The sequence below is a fragment of the Chiloscyllium plagiosum genome, unplaced genomic scaffold (genome assembly GCF_037043375.1).
Source record: "Chiloscyllium plagiosum isolate Xiang-an unplaced genomic scaffold, Cpla_swu_hap1 HiC_scaffold_22, whole genome shotgun sequence".
Taxonomy (NCBI): Eukaryota; Metazoa; Chordata; class Chondrichthyes; order Orectolobiformes; family Hemiscylliidae; genus Chiloscyllium; species Chiloscyllium plagiosum.
In genome coordinates, this window is record NW_028270160.1 from 8,558,405 (window position 1) to 8,574,214 (window position 15,810).

General features: G+C 49.8%; 1 protein-coding gene across 2 annotated transcripts in view; it reads left to right on the plus strand.

Annotated features, from left to right (window-relative positions):
• The window catches only part of as3mt (arsenite methyltransferase), a 64,153-nt gene that overhangs the window by 21,919 nt on the left and 26,424 nt on the right, over positions 1 to 15,810 (plus strand). For both annotated transcript variants that reach the window (XM_043713041.2, XM_043713042.2), the window contains exons 6-8: positions 9,096 to 9,165; positions 10,582 to 10,663; positions 12,298 to 12,429. In XM_043713041.2, coding sequence (XP_043568976.2) covers positions 9,096 to 9,165; positions 10,582 to 10,663; positions 12,298 to 12,429 — 284 coding nt within the window. The remainder of the gene's footprint in view (positions 1 to 9,095; positions 9,166 to 10,581; positions 10,664 to 12,297; positions 12,430 to 15,810) is intronic.

The window sequence follows — 15,810 nt, forward strand, 5'->3', positions numbered from 1 at the left end:
AATACAAACTCTGAGTAGCCCATGTTGGGTACCAACTCTGGAACTTCCTGCCTTCCAGCCATGCTCTGTGGGTGTAGCAGCACTGCCTAGATAGCAACATTTCAGGAAGACAACTCTCATGGGGGATTGGGGGGGTCCAATAAATACCAGCTGAACCAGCCATGCCCACATTCTCTGATCAATTACCTTAAGGGAATAAAAAGCTTGAACCTGCACGTCAGATCACAAGAGCAAACATGTTGGTAGTCACTACTCTCAGTGAATGGTGGAGTGGACGTGCCAGGCTGGACGGTGGAGTGGACGTGCCAGGCTGGACGGTGGAGTGGATGTGCCAGGCTGGACGGTGGCGTGGACGTGCCAGGCTGGACGGTGGCGTGGACGTGCCAGGCTGGACGGTGGCGTGGACGTGCCAGGCTGGACGGTGGAGTGGACGTGCCAGGCTGACAGTGGCGTGGACATGCCAGGCTGGACGGTGGAGTGGATGTACCAGGATGGACGGTGGCATGGACATGCCAGGCTGGACGACCTGCTCCTGCTACGGTTTATGGTCTTGTGATTGAGTTCTAACGTCGCAAATCGAGACAGAAACATCTCCCCTGGTGCTTTCATCGTTGGTTAGAGAGTTAGGAGGACAGAGGACTCTTCTCCCTGGAGAGACGAGATCTGATTGAGGGTTTCAAATTCATGAGTGGTCTGGAAAGAGGAGATAGCGTGTGAAAGAGGAACGAGTGAGCGTGCATTTACAGAGATGTGTAAATGAAGCGAGTGTGATGTGAGAAAAAGCTTTCTTTGCTCAGCGATTGGTTCGGGTCTGGAATGTACTGCCTGGAAATATACTGGTGGCAGGTTCAACTGAGGGATTCAGGAGGGGCATTGCCTAGTTATTTGGGTAGAAATGGGAAAAGGCAGGAGGATGGCACTCAGTAATAGAGGCAGCGCAGACCTGGTGGACCATATAGCCTCCGCTTGTGCATTAAAGCTCTGCATTAACGGGTATCTGAAGCTTGCCAATTTAATATTGCTAAGGTCGGGATGGATGACCCTTTTGGGGTTGGTGGGGGGAGGGGGTGGGTGTCAGGGACATGTTGGGAAATGTGTTTCCAAGGCAAGGAAATCTTGTCCTCACCTGATGCCCTGCGACATCTCCCAACAGATGGCTCTGGATGGGGATCAGCACCTCTGGGTGTTTGCTGAGGAAGCAACAACTGGGAGGTAGCTTCAGCAGAGAGTCAGGAACTGATCCCTGGATCCGATCAGGAGTTTTACAAGGTGGAGAGTAAAGTGGGGGGGTGGGGGGGCAGCTGATCAGTCACAGGAGCGTGGGCACGGAGACGGAGGGGTGTCGCCAGGGAAACGGTCTACATTCTGATCCGACTCAGTGGCCATTGCCGTGGCTGGCTCCAGGGGGAGATTTTCACCACGGTAAGAATCGGTGAACCAAGCAGATAGAGAATTTGATAAGTGGTGGGCGGAAAGGGGAAAAAAAATATTAGTGTGACTTAAATTGAATTGCGTTCCAAATATTTATTATCAAAACTTCACCTTTTTAAATAAGGTCAAAATTGCACAATGCCAAGTTTTAATCCAACCTGTTTATTTGGAAGTAGGCCATTTGGCCCATTGAATGGTGGAGCACATTCAGTGAGATTTGTGGTTGATTTGGTCATCTCTAACTTCCCGCTTTATCCCCATAACCCTTTGGTTCCCTTCCTGATTAAAATCTCTCTATCTCAGCCTTGAATATACTTAAAGAGCCAGCCTCAACAGCCCTCTTTGGTGAAAGATTCACTCCTGCATAACCAAATTAATTCCCCATCACCTGTATGACCCTTTCTTCTGAGATGCTGCCCTGGGAAATCAGAAGATTGGGAAGGCTACAAAAACAAACAGAGGATAACAAAGAGAGAAATAAGGAAGGAGAGGATCAAATATGAAGGTAGGCTAGCCAGTAATATTAGAAATGATAGTAAAAGTTTCTTTCAATACATAAGAAACAAACGACAGGCAAGGGTAGACATTGAGGAGAAAGTGAGGTCTGCAGATGCTGGAGATCAGAGCTAAAAATGTGTTGCTGGAAAAGCGCAGCAGGTCAGGCAGCATCCAGGGAACAGGAGAATTGAGGTTTCGGGCATAAGCCCTTCTTCAGGAATGAGGAAAGTGTGTCCAGCAGGCTAAGATAAAAGGTAGGGAGGAGGGACTTGGGGGAGGGGCATTGGAAATGCGATAGGGTGGAAAGAGGTCAAGGTGAGGGTGTTAGGTCAGACTGGGGTGGGGGCGGAGAGGTCAGGAAGAAGATTGCAGGTTAGGAAGGCGGTGCTGAGTTCGATGGATTTGACTGAGACAAGGTGGGGGGGAGGGGAAATGAGGAAACTGGTGAAATCCGAGTTCATCCCCTGTGGTTGGAGGGTTCCTAGGCGGAAGATGAGGCGCTCCTCCTCCAAACGTCGTGTTGTTGTGGTCTGGCGATGGAGGAGTCCAAAGACCTGCATATCCTAGGGGGAGTTGAAATGTTGAGCCACAGGGTGGTTGGGTTGGTTGGTGCGGGTGTCCCAGAGGTGTTCCCTGAAACGTTCCGCAAGTAGGCGGCCTGTCTCCCCAATATAGAGGAGGCCACATCGGGTGCAGCGGATGCAATAGATGATGTGTGTGGAGGTGCAGGTGAATTTGTGGCGGATATGGAAGTTTCCTTTGGGGCCTTGGAGGGAAGTGAGGGGGGAGGTGTGGGCGCAAGTCTTGCACCTCCTGCGGTCAAAGGGGAAGGTGCCGGGAGTGGAGATTGGGTTGGTGGGGGGTGTGGATCTGACGAGGGAGTCACGGAGGGAGTGGTCTTTATGGAACGCTGATAGGGGAGGGGAGAGAAACATATCCTTGGTGGTGGGGTCCGTTTGGAGGTGGCGGAAATGACGGCGGATGATATGATGTACACGGAGATTGGTGGGATGGTAGGTGAGGACCAGTGGGGTTCTGTCCTGGTGGCGGTTGGAGGGGCGGGGCTCAAGGGCGGAGGAGCGGGAAGTGGAAGAGATGCGGTGGAGGGCATCATCGACCACGTTGGGGGGGAAATTGCGGTCCTTGAAGAAGGAGGCCATCTGGGTTGTACGTTTTTGGAACTGGTCCTCCTGGGAGCAGATGCGGCGGAGACGAAGGAATTGGGAGAATGGGATGGCGTTTTTACAGGGGGCAGGGTGGGAGGAGGTGCAGTCCAGGTAGCCGTGGGAGTCGGTCGGTTTGTAGTAGATGTCCGTGTTGACATTGGGCCACTTCAAACTGATGCTGGAAGCCTAAGGAAATAGCAGGAGAACTTAATAAGTACTTTGCATCAGTCTTCACAGTGGAAGACATGAGTAATATCCCAACAATTAAAGGGAGTCAGGGGGCCATTACAAAAGAGAAAGTGCTAGAAAAGCTAAAAGGTCTTAAAATTGATAAATCTCCTGGCCCTGATGGGTTACATCCTAGAGTTCTGAGGGAGGTGGCTGAGGAAATAGCGGAGGCGTTGGTTGAGATCTTTCAAAAGTCACTGGAGTCAGGGAAAGTCCCGGATGATTGGAAGATCGCTGTTGTAACCCCCTTGTTCAAGAAAGGATCAAGACAAAAGATGGAAATTTATAGGTCAATTAGCCTAACCTTGGTTGTTGGTAAAATTCTAGAATCCATCATTAAGGATGAGGTTTCTAAATTCTTGGAAGAGCAGGGTCGGATTAGAACAAGTCAACATGGATTTAGTAAGGGGAGGTCGTGCCTGACAAACCTGTTGGAGTTCTTTGAAGAAGTGACAAGTAGGTTAGACTGGGGAAACCCAGTGGATGTGGTCTACCTAGACTTCCAAAAGGCCTTTGATAAGGTGCCACACGGGAGGCTGCTGAGCAAGGTGAGGGTCCATGGTGTTTGAGGTGAGCTACTAGTATGGATTGAGGATTGGCTGTCTGACAGAAGGCAGAGAGTTGGGATAAAAGGTTCTTTTTCGGAATGGCAGCCGGTGACAAGCGGTGTCCCACAGGGTTCAGTGTTGGGGCCGCAGCTGTTCACATTATATATTAATGATCTGGATGAAGGCACTGGGGACATTCTAGCGAAGTTTGCTGATGATACAAAGTTAGGTGGACAGGCAGGTAGTACTGAGGAAGTAGGGAGGCTGTAGAAGGATCTAGACAGTTTGGAGGAGTGGTCCAGGAAATGGCTGATGGAATTCAATGTGAGCAAATGCGAGGTCTTGCACTTTGGAAAAAAGAATAGAAGCATGGATTACTTTCTAAACGGTGAGAAAATTCGTAAAGCCAAAGTACAGAGGGATCTGGGAGTGCTAGTTGAGGATTCTCTAAAGGTAAACATACAGGTTGAGTCCGTGATTAAGAAAGCGAATGCAGTGTTGTCAATTACCTCAAGAGGGTTGGAATATAAAAGCACTGTTGTGCTACTGAGACTTTATAAAGCTCTGGTTAGGCCCCATTTGGAGTACTGTGTCCAGTTTTGGTCCCCACACCTCAGGAGGGACATACTGGCACTGGAGCGTGTCCAGCGGAGATTCACACGGATGATCCCTGGAATGGTAGGTCTAACATATGAGGAACGGCTGAGGATCCTGGGATTGTATTCATTGGAGTTTAGAAGATTAAGGGGAGATCTAATAGAAACTTACAAGATAATACATGGCTTGGAGAGGGTGGACGCTAGGAAATTGTTTCCGTTAGTTGAGGAGACTAGGACTCGTGGACACAGCCTTAGAATTAGAAGGGGGTAAATTCAGAACAGAAATGCGGAGACATTTCTTCAGCCAGAGAGTGGTGGGCCTGTGGAATTCATTGCCACAGAGTGCAGTGGAGACTGGGACGCTAAATGTCTTCAAGGCAGAAATTGATAAATTCTTGATGTCACAAGGAATTAAGGGCTATGGGGAGAATGCGGGTAAGTGGAGTTGAAATGCTCATCAGCCATGATTGAATGGCGGAGTGGACTCGATGGGCCAAATGGCCTTACTTCCGCTCCTATGTCTTATGGTCTTATGGTAGTCTTAGACTCTCTGTCAAGGGGAAACTGCCTTTCCACATCTCCCCTGTCAAGCCCCCGAAGAATCCTGTATATTTCAATCGGGTCACCTCTTAGAGTCATAGAGTCTTAGAGATGTACAGCACGTAAACAGACCCTTCGGTCCAACCTGTCCATGCCGACCAGATATCCCAACCCAATTTAGTCCCATCTGCCAGCACCCGGCCCATATCCAGTCTTCCGTGTTTAATTTGTTTTGTGTGGGGATAAAGCATTATCTGAATTGACAGAGATTATACTCTTGATTTAATGCTGTTCTTAATATTCCTGGTTCCATCAGTTTCTTGTCTAAAGCCTTAGTAAAGGAAATGCAGAGTAAGAACAGCGGAATTCGAGAGGATTAATTCAGACACTGGTCATTCCAAGTTTACATCTTGCATCCTAAAGTACCCAGTGACAGGAAGTAAACAACTTAATTACACATTGATATGCAGATATGCTACTTAGAAAATGAATTATTCAGAATGCACAACAATGAATAAATGGAAAGATATTGCAAGGTATGTTTAGAAAATCTCCATGATTTTGCTGTATTGGTTTAACTGGATTTTGTCTGAAATGCTGAACCAGTGAACAGCCTGTTCTAGTCAGGGTGAGGTGGTGTGCTGTGTCTGCTGCTGGATAGATGGTTCCTGTAACCTTCCACACAGTCTGCTGGCTGCACTGTAACACCATTCTTCCCTCACACCAGCGTGTGTCTGCGGCTGCATTTACACCTCGACAGTATCGATGCTGAGTCCAGCTCTTCACCCAGAGTCTGACCAGGGTGAGGTGGAGTGAGGAGGGAGCCTGGTGCCCCTCCCCCCTCTCTGCGCAGAGAGAGCTCGACGCCCCCCCACCAACGTGGAGGGAGCCCAACGGACCCCCTCCCCGCAGAGGGAGCCTGACATTCCTGCCCTCGGTGTGATTGGAGCCCGAAGTCCTACCCATTCCGCGTGGAGGGAAACTGGCGCCCCTACTACCCTCCACGCGGAGGGAAACTGGCGCCCCTACTACCCTCCATGCGGAGGGAGCCTGATGCCCCTACTACCCTCCATGCGGAGGGAGCCTGATGCCCCTACTACCCTCCGCGCGGAGGGAGCCTGATGCCCCTACTACCCTCCATGCGGAGGGAGCCTGACGCCCCTACTACCCTCCGCGTGGAGGGAGCCTGATGCCCCTACTACCCTCCATGCGGAGGGAGCCTGATGCCCCTACTACCCTCCATGCGGAGGGAGCCCGACGCCCCTACTACCCTCCACGCGGAGGGCGCCTGATGCCCCTACTGCCCTCCACGCGGAGGGAGCCTGATGCCCCTACTGCCCTCCACGCGGAGGGAGCCTGATGCCCCTACTGCCCTCCACGCGGAGGGAGCCTGATGCCCCTACTACCCTCCATGCGGAGGGAGCCTGATGCCCCTACTACCCTCCATGCGGAGGGAGCCGGACGCCCCTACTACCCTCCGCGTGGAGGGAGCCCGACGCCCCTACTACCCTCCGCGCGGAGGGAGCCCGACGCCCCTACTACCCTCCGCGTGGAGGGAGCCCGACGCCCCTACTACCCTCCGCGTGGAGGGAGCCCGACGCCCCTACTACCCTCTGCGCGGAGGGAGCTCGACGCCCCTACTACCCTCTGCGCGGAGGGAGCCCGACGCCCCTACTACCCTCCGCGCGGAGGAAGCCCGACGCCCCTACTACCCTCCGCGCGGAGGAAGCCCGACGCCCGTACTACCCTCCGCGCGGAGGAAGTCCGACGCCCCTACTACCCTCCACGCGGAGAGGGAGCCCGACGCCCCTACTACCCTCCGCGCGGAGGAAGTCCGACGCCCCTACTGCCCTCCACGCGGAGGGCGCCTGATGCCCCTACTACCCTCCGCGCGGAGGGCGCCTGATGCCCCTACTACCCTCCGCGCGGAGGGAGCCTGATGCCCCTACTACCCTCCATGCGGAGGGAGCCCGACACCCCTACTACCCTCCACGTGGAGGGCGCCTGATGACCCTACTACCCTCCGCGCGGAGGGAGCCTGATGCCCCTACTACCCTCCGTGCGGAGGGAGCCTGATGCCCCTACTACCCTCCGCGCGGAGGGAACCTGATGCCCCTACTACCCTCCACGCGGAGGGCGCCTGATGCCCCTACTGCCCTCCACGCGGAGGGCGCCTGATGCCCCTACTGCCCTCCGCGCGGAGGGAGCCTGATGCCCCTACTACCCTCCGCGCGGAGGGAGCCTGATGCCCCTACTACCCTCCACGCCGAGGGAGCCTGATGCCCCTAATGCCCTCCACGCAGATGGAGCCCAACACCCCATGACCCTCCGTGCAGAGGGAGCCTGACATTCCTACCGCTCTCCCTGGTGCAGAGGGAGCTGGACGCTCCTCGCAGAGAGGCGGAATTGCCGGATATTTGCATCTCTAGCTGTTGTGTGATTGGATTCCAGCCCACAGCCAGTTCGGTGATGTGGAGGAGCTGGTGCCGGGGTGGGATGGACAAAGTTAAAAATCACACAACACCAAGTCAGAGTCCAACAGGATTATTTGGAAACACTAACTTTCGGAGCTGCTCCTTCATCAGGGAGCTAGTGGGGCAGGTGTGTAGGACACAGAGTTTATGGCAAAAGATCACAGTGTCATACACTGATGCGACATATTGAACAACCCTAGATTGCTGTTCAGTCTTTTATCCTTTAGAATGGGTTGCGGATTTCGATTCATTCATATGCAAATATTAATGACCATCCTCCAAGGTGGACTTCACGATAGACAAAAACACAGAGTGGCCGAGCAGAGGCTAGTAGCCAAGTTCAGGATGGCCTCAACCGGGACCTTGGGTTCATGTCACACTACAGGTGACCCCACTGCACTACACACACACACACGCACATATACGCACACACACACATATGTGCACACGCACCTATACACACACGTGCACAGACACACATGCGCACACACGCACATGCGCACACACGCACATGCGTACACACGCACGTGCACACACATGCACACACACGTGCACACACGTGCACACACGTGCACACACGCATACACATGCACACATACACACATGCATACACATACACGCGCGCATGCACACGTACACACACGCACATACACAGATGCACACACGCACACACGCACATGCATACACATGCACATACACACGCACACACACATACGCACACACATACACGCACACACACACACGCACACACACACACACACATACATACACGCACGCGCGCACACACACACACACACACACACGCACACGCACACGCACATATATACACATACACACACCTACCTTCTCCCAGGCTCATACTCCGTCACACTCGTGCACAGTCTACCAAGCATGCGCGCGGACACACGCTCACATTCACACTCTCTCCTGCATAGAAACTCTGCCCCTCTCTCTCTGTCTGCCTCTCACTCTCTCTGTCTCTCTCCTTCACACGTGCACGCATACGTAAGTCTAAGGGGCGAATTTACATTTGCAGATACATTCTATTTTGCTCTAAAAGCATGCAATCTACAGGCAGTCAATCCATGTGACATTTTACACATTCCTACTTTGGAAATAGAACCAGTCTGGCTCAAGATTGGGTTTCATACAGATTCTAACCTCATACCTTTGATGCATTGTCTGAGTTGAGATGTCCCCCTTTTTTTAATAAAACCTTAAGTTATCTCGGGAATGTGACATGAAAGAAATTCCGGGATTTAAATATTAATGAACAGAAGCCTGCAACCCATTCTGAAAGACGAAAGACTTAACAGCAATCTGGGTTTGTTCAAAAAATCGTATCAGTTGCATGACACTGTGATCTTGTGCTATAAATTCTGTGACTTATGATCCTGCCCCACTAGCTACCTGATGAAGGGCCAGTGCTCAGAAAGCTATTGCTTCCAAATAATCCTGTTGGACTATACCTTGGTGTTGAGTGATTTTGAACTTTGTCCACCAAGTTTAAATGTTTGTTTCCTGTTTGTTTGGGTAGATGTCCTTGGCTGTCATAGATTAAAATAATCTTACAGAGAGGAATAGTTTGGACCATATTTTGTTTTCTTTCAGATCTAACTGTGTGATTAACCTATCACCTGATAAAAAGGCTGTGCTGAAAGAAGCGTATCGAGTGTTAAAGGTATGCACGCGATGTTTCCCCTGGTATCTGACAAGTTGCAGCTGTGTTTGGAGAACAGGTTGCCTGTTTGTTATCACCCTAAGTCAATTGCCGCTCTCCTTTCCTTCACAAATGATGTGGAGGAGCTGGTGTTGGACTGGGGTGGACAAAGTTAAAAAAATCACACAACACCAGGTTTTAGTCCAACAGGTTTAATTGGAAGCATTAGCTTTCAGAGCACTGCCTCTTGAAAGCTAGTGTTTCCAAATAAACCTGTTGGACTTTAACCTGGTGTTGTGTGATTTTTTAACTTTGTCCACCCCAGTCCAACACCAGCTCCTCCACATCTGATGGCTAGAGTAATTCTGCTCCGGCCCAGGATGCTCCTGAGAACAAGGAAGGTGTGGGGATTAAGGAAATCAGCGCTGTTCCTGACCCTAATATCACTGGAAGGTTTGTTTTGTCTTCATTCATGGGATGAGAACATCTCTGGCTAGGCAGCATTTATTGCCCATCCCTAATTGCCCAGAGGGCAGTTAAGAATTAACCACATTGCTGTGGGTCTGGAGTCACGTGTAGGCCAGATCAGAGAAGGATGGCAGATTCCTTCCCTAAAGGACATTAGTGAACCAGATGGGATTTTCTGACAATGGACTCATGATTATCGTTCGACTCTAATTCCAGATTTTTTAAAATTGAATTCGGATGTCACCATCTGCTGCAGTGGAATTTGAACCTGGCTCCCCAGAATGTTATCTGGGTCGTTGGATTAACAGTCCAGCGATAATGCCACTAAGCCATCGCTTCCCTGTGTGTGAACGATGGAGGTGGGGAGGGAGTGATCGAGGTCTGTAGTTAAGCCTATCGCTACATTAGGTGAGCTGGCAGAGTCGAATTGCTGGGCCCACAAGAGTTGGCAGGTTCGGGAGAGGATGCTTTTGAAGGAGGGGATGGTGACGGATGGGTCTTGGGGGGTGGGGGTCGGTTGACTCCTCCTTTCTGTCATAACCAGCTGCTCAATCCTTGAATTCAAGACTTCAGTGTAAAAGTTTAATCCTTTAAAATCAAGTCTTTAATTTGAAAGCAGAGAACCCTGGAGTGTTGCAGTTCCATCCCTTAGTTTGCATTGAGTTTGTTGGCTTTGGACAGTAGGAAAGTCCTGAAAAGGTCAGAACCTTTTAAATATTATTGGGGTAGAGGGCGATAGTGTCTCGATGACCGAGAGGGTGGAAGATTATCTGGGGACACACAGGAAAGCAGAGTTGAGGTTAATGTCAGATCAGCCATGATAGTATTGAATGGCTGAATATCCTACACTTGTTTCTGGTTGATTGGTTCATACGTCCAACTGCACAGACCCGAGCCCTGTTTTATTGAAAGAGGAATAACAGGTTCTTGCTGATGGACGCTGAAGTGAAATGGTTTCTCCATTATTAGGACGGGGGCGAAATGTACTTCAGTGATGTCTACGCTGACTGCATCCTTCCCGAAGCAATAAGAACACACAAGATTTTGTGGGGTAAGTGGCAAAGGAACCTGATTATTTTGTTGCAGCAGCAAATATTCTGGAGAAATTGATTCATATTCTGTGTTCTTCCAGTCGCAGACTCCAGGACAATGTCAAAACCTTTCTCCATCTTATCGAGAGGTGTCGAGTGAAGGGAGGAGATCCAGAGATAGGGCATTGCTAATTTCGTTGAAAGGAGATTGAGGGGGAGATCAAAGTGGGAGGAAAGGGAGCATGAGTGAAAACTTTTGGGCCGTTGTTGTGGCCGTTGAGAGAATCTGTGGGTTCCATATCTGTTTGGGTCCACTGAAGGTATTGATATGGGGTAACTGTCACTGTTCTGACTTGTGCAGCAAACTGCAGGGGTGAGCCGGCTGCTCCATATAGAACCTTCTGGATTTTAACTTCCAAGCCGCACAAGAGTTCATTACTGACCCTCCACCCTCACTTGCCCTCTGGCCCAGCAGTGATTTTGTCAGTTTAACGTTGAGGGAGAAAAATGAAAAGGAAAGTGTATATGTGGATGAAACTGTTAGGTCTAACCTGATGAACTGTACAGCCCGAGCCAGGGGTTTCTGACCACAGTCTGGCTCTGAGTACCTTTACCAGTCTTACCCCTGAGTGCGGGGCAACGAAGGAGGGCAGATCACTTGGCCTCTTCCCACCCAGGTCCAGAGAGACTCGGGTGGAGACTTGGTGATGCGTTGCCAGGCTGTTTTTATTGGGAAGTCATGCACAGGACATTGGTTAGACTACTTCTGGAATGCCATGTGCAATTCCGGTCTCCTGGCTATCGGAAAGATATTATAAAACCTGAAAGGGTTCAGAAAAGATTTACAAGGATGTTGCCAGGGTTGGAGGGTTTGAGCTATAGGGAGAGGCTAAACAGGCTGGGGTTGTTTTCCCTGGAGCGTCAGAGGCTGAGGGGTGACCTTATAGAGGTTTATAAAATCATGAGGGGCATGGACAGGGTAAATAGACAAAATCTTTTCCCTGGGTCGGGGAGTCCAGAACTAGAGGGCATAGGGTGAGAGGGGAAAGATATAAAAGGGACCGAAGGGGCAACGTTTTCACACAGAGGTGTGTGTGTGTGTGTGTGTGTGTGTGTGTGTGTGTGTGTGTGTGTGTGTGTGTGTGTGTGTGTGTGTGTGTGTGTGTGTGTGTGTTGAGCTGCCAGAGGAAGTGAGTCAAGATTGAGTAGTGTCGGAAAACCACAGCAGGTCAGCCTCCAAGGAGCAGAAAAAGCATCGTTTTGACCAAAGTCCTTCTTCAGGAATCAGGCTTTCACCCAAAAACGTCAATTTTCCTGCTCCATAGATGCTGCCTGACCTGCTGTGCTTTTCTAGCACCACTCTAATCTCCAGCAACTGCAGTACCCACTTTCACCTGTCAGAGGAAGTGGTGGAGGCTGGTACAATTGCAACATTTAAAAGGCATTTGGATGGGTATATGAATAGGAAGGGTTTGGAGGGATATAGGCTGGGTGCTGGCAGTGGGACTAGATTGGGTTGGGATATCTGGTCGGCATGGACGAGTAGGATCGAAAGGTCTGTTTCCATGCTGTACATCTCTATGACTGGTATAATCTGTGTCTGGCAACCAGGTAACATATGTGTTCTGTGCTTGGTCTGATAATCTTTGTTCAGGTGAATGTCTTGGAGGAGCTCTGTGGTGGAAAGATCTCTTCAGAATCGCCGAGGAGGTGGGTTTCAGCACCCCTCGTCTTGCTACTGCCAAGAGGATTCCTGTAACAAATGCAGAGCTCAAGAAAGTTGTTGGTAAGAACTCAAGGATTCAGAGATTTGAATGTATCGCCTTCAATCTAGGTTGTTCTCTCCCAGAATGTTTCCAAACGTGACTCCTGTTTTATCCCTCCCACTTTGTTTGACCCAGCCTTTGGGGGAAGGAGGTGGGGGATAGGAGTTGAGTAAAGCGAGAGTTGAGGAGCAGACGGACTTGCCCCGGAAAGGCAGAAGCAGACTCTGTGGTCAGTCTGTCTGACCCACTGGAAGATAGAAGTGGAAACGTTTCCAGGAGGGTCTTGCAACTCTAAGAAATCTGACCCGAGTCCACGGTGCCATTGCCGAACTCAGCCCATCACCCTGAAATCTCACCCGGTGACCCTCACTGGTGCTACGGTTTGGAAAGCGCTGAGCTAGGGAAATAGAACCCCTACAGCATTGAAGTAGGCTATTCAGCCCATCGAGTCCACACTGACCCCTCTGAAGAGCAGGTCTCCCAGACCCACCACCCCATCTCTGTAACCCTACATTGCCCCCGACTAATCCACCCTAACCTGCACATTTTTGGACTGTGGGAGTAGACCCACAAAGACTTGGGGAGAATGTGCAAACTCCACACAGACAGATGCCTGAGGCTGGAATCGAACCCAGGTCCCTGGCACTGTGAGGCAGCAATGCTAACCACTGAGCCACCATACAATGACCAGGGTTATTGTGTAAAGATTAGAGTGGTGCAGGAAAGGCATAGCAGGTCAGGCAGCATCCAAGGAGCAGGAAAATCGATGTTTTGGGCAGGAGCCCTTCATCAGGAATGGGTTAATGTGTAATGTCATTCATATTATTTCAGAGTCCAAGACTAATACTGTGAGGGCATGGCTTTGAATCCTGATGATCGAATTTGAATTTGGTAAAAAGCTAGTCTCATATCCTTTAGGGAAGGAAACTGCCATCCTTACCTGGTCTGGCCTACATGTGACTCCAAACCCACAGCAATGTCGTTGGCTCTTAACTACCCTCTGGGCAATTAGGGATGGGCAATAAATGCTGCCTAGCCAGCAATGTCCACGTCCTGTAAATGAATAAAACGAAACATTATTCTCTACAACCCTCTAAATAAGCAGTGGGTCACAGAGGCTGATGTCCACTGGGCTCTCCTTATTTAAACCACCAAGTGATTATCTAATTATTCAGGAGCCAAAAATCACAGGCCACTTTGAGAACATGTGTTGCTGTTTGTGGGCTGTTGGGTGCAGTTTGTTTCAAAATGAATCAGCTGCTTTCAAGTTTTGGATGCAGCCAGAATAAATGTGTTTTGCCTTTTGGAAGGAAGCCTTGAATGTGAGCCACGTGTTGGTCACATCAGCAACAACATGCAGAACAAATCCACTCTTTCTTTGTGTTAGAGTTGACCGTTTTGTTTTCCTTCATCTCCAAGACCTTGAAAATCCAGTGTGTTTTGAAGATAATTGCTGGGATAAAGGGGAGTGAGTAGGGGGCAAGTTTTGAATAGCAGTCAAGGATTGCTGGTGTTAAATGGTGCTTGTTTTGTCTCTGTAGAGCTGATTATTTGTGAGATGAACCATTGTGTATTTTGTCAGACTGAATGCTGAGAGTGCTGGCATTTCTATAGCACCTTTCCTGACCTCAGGCCATCCCAAAGTGCTTTGCAGCCGATTTTTATAGTTTTCAGATGTTGTTGCTGTTGTAATGTGTCAACCAATTCTCCCCACCGTCTGCAATCTGTTCTTGAAATGCTGCCCTAGGCTGGCAGAACTGTCCTAATATACTTCAGAACAGTTCCATGGGATCTTTTACATGCAGAGAGGGCTCCCTCAGGATTGTGCTGGAAGCAGCAGTGTGGATTTCTGTGTAGAGGATCTGGAGTGGGATTTGAACTGACAAACGTGTGACCCTCAGGTGAGCTGTAGCAGCCAGCTCAGTGTCCAACTTGGGTCTTGTCAACTTTAACTCTGTAACAGCCGAGACTGAACACACCACCAGTGCTGCACACATTCAAGCAATTCAGAAGCTGTGCTGTTTAAAAGACGGAGCATTTTATTTAACACTTCCATGTAGGCCCAGTTGGCAAGGTCTATCTTTTATCACCCATTCCTTTAGTTACAGTGGGTTGTTGGCTTCCCAGACAGTTTGAGGGTAGTTAACCACATTACTGTGGGTCTGGAGTACATGTAGGCCAGACCGGATAAGGTTGGCAGATTTCTCTCCCGAAAGGACCTGAGTGAAACAGGTGGGTTTTTATGACAATTTGTGGTCACCATTACTGAGACTAGCTTCATAGAAAACAGGAGTTGGAGTAGGCCATTCGGCCCTTTGAGTTAGCTTCACCAGTCAATCTGATTATCCAGCTCAGTGCCCTGTTCCCATTTTCTCCTGTCATCCCCTTGGATCCCTTTAGCTCTAAGAACTACATCTAACTCCTTTTTGAGAACAGCCTGTGTTTTGACCTCAACCACTTTCTGTGACAGAGAATCCCACAGTCTGGGTGAAGACATTTCTCCCCATCTCAGTCCTACCCCTGTATCCTCAGACTGTGACCCCTGGTCCTGCATTCCCTGGTCATCAGGAACATCCTATCCATGATTGTCCTGGCTGGTCCTTTTAGAATTTTATAAGTTTCAGTGAGTCTTAGTCTCACTCCCTTAGTCTTCAAAACTCCAGTGAATACAATTGTAACTGAGCCACTTTCTCCTCTTACTACAGTCCTGCTGACCCAGAGAAGATCATATTCTCAATGTCATTCATTGAATTTAAATGTCAGTCACTGCATGGTGGGATTTGAATCCTTGTGCAAACAGCGCATCACGCTGACCCCTGCATTCCTGGCTTAGTGTCACTACCACAATGCCACCGTCTCGCCTAAATTTAATTTAGTATGTGGCATTTTTATGGGGATCCAGAGGAAAACAGCTAACAATGTCCAGCATAGCTGTAGGATGAGTGGGTGTACTCATGATATTGTGGGAAACATTGGGAGAAATTGAGGACTGCAGATGCTGGAGAGGCAGAGTCGAAAAGTGTAGCGCTGGAAAAGCACAGCAGGTCAGGCAGCTTCCGAGGAGCAGGAGAATTGATGTTTCAGGCAAAAGCCCTTTGTCAGGAATTCCGGAAACATCGACTGTCCTGCTTCTTGGATGCTGCCTCCCCTGTTGTGCTTTTCCAGTGCCACACATTTTAGAATAGAATCCCTACAGTGTGGAAACAGGCCCTTCGGCCCAGCAAGTCCAAACGTAACCCACCCAGTCCCATTCCCTTCTCTTATTATCTTACACTTACCCTGACTAATGCAACTAACCTACACTTCTCTGAACACTATGGACAATTTAGCATGGCCAATTCATCTGACCAGCACATCTTTGGATTCTGGGAGGAGACCCACACAGATCTGGGGAGAATGTG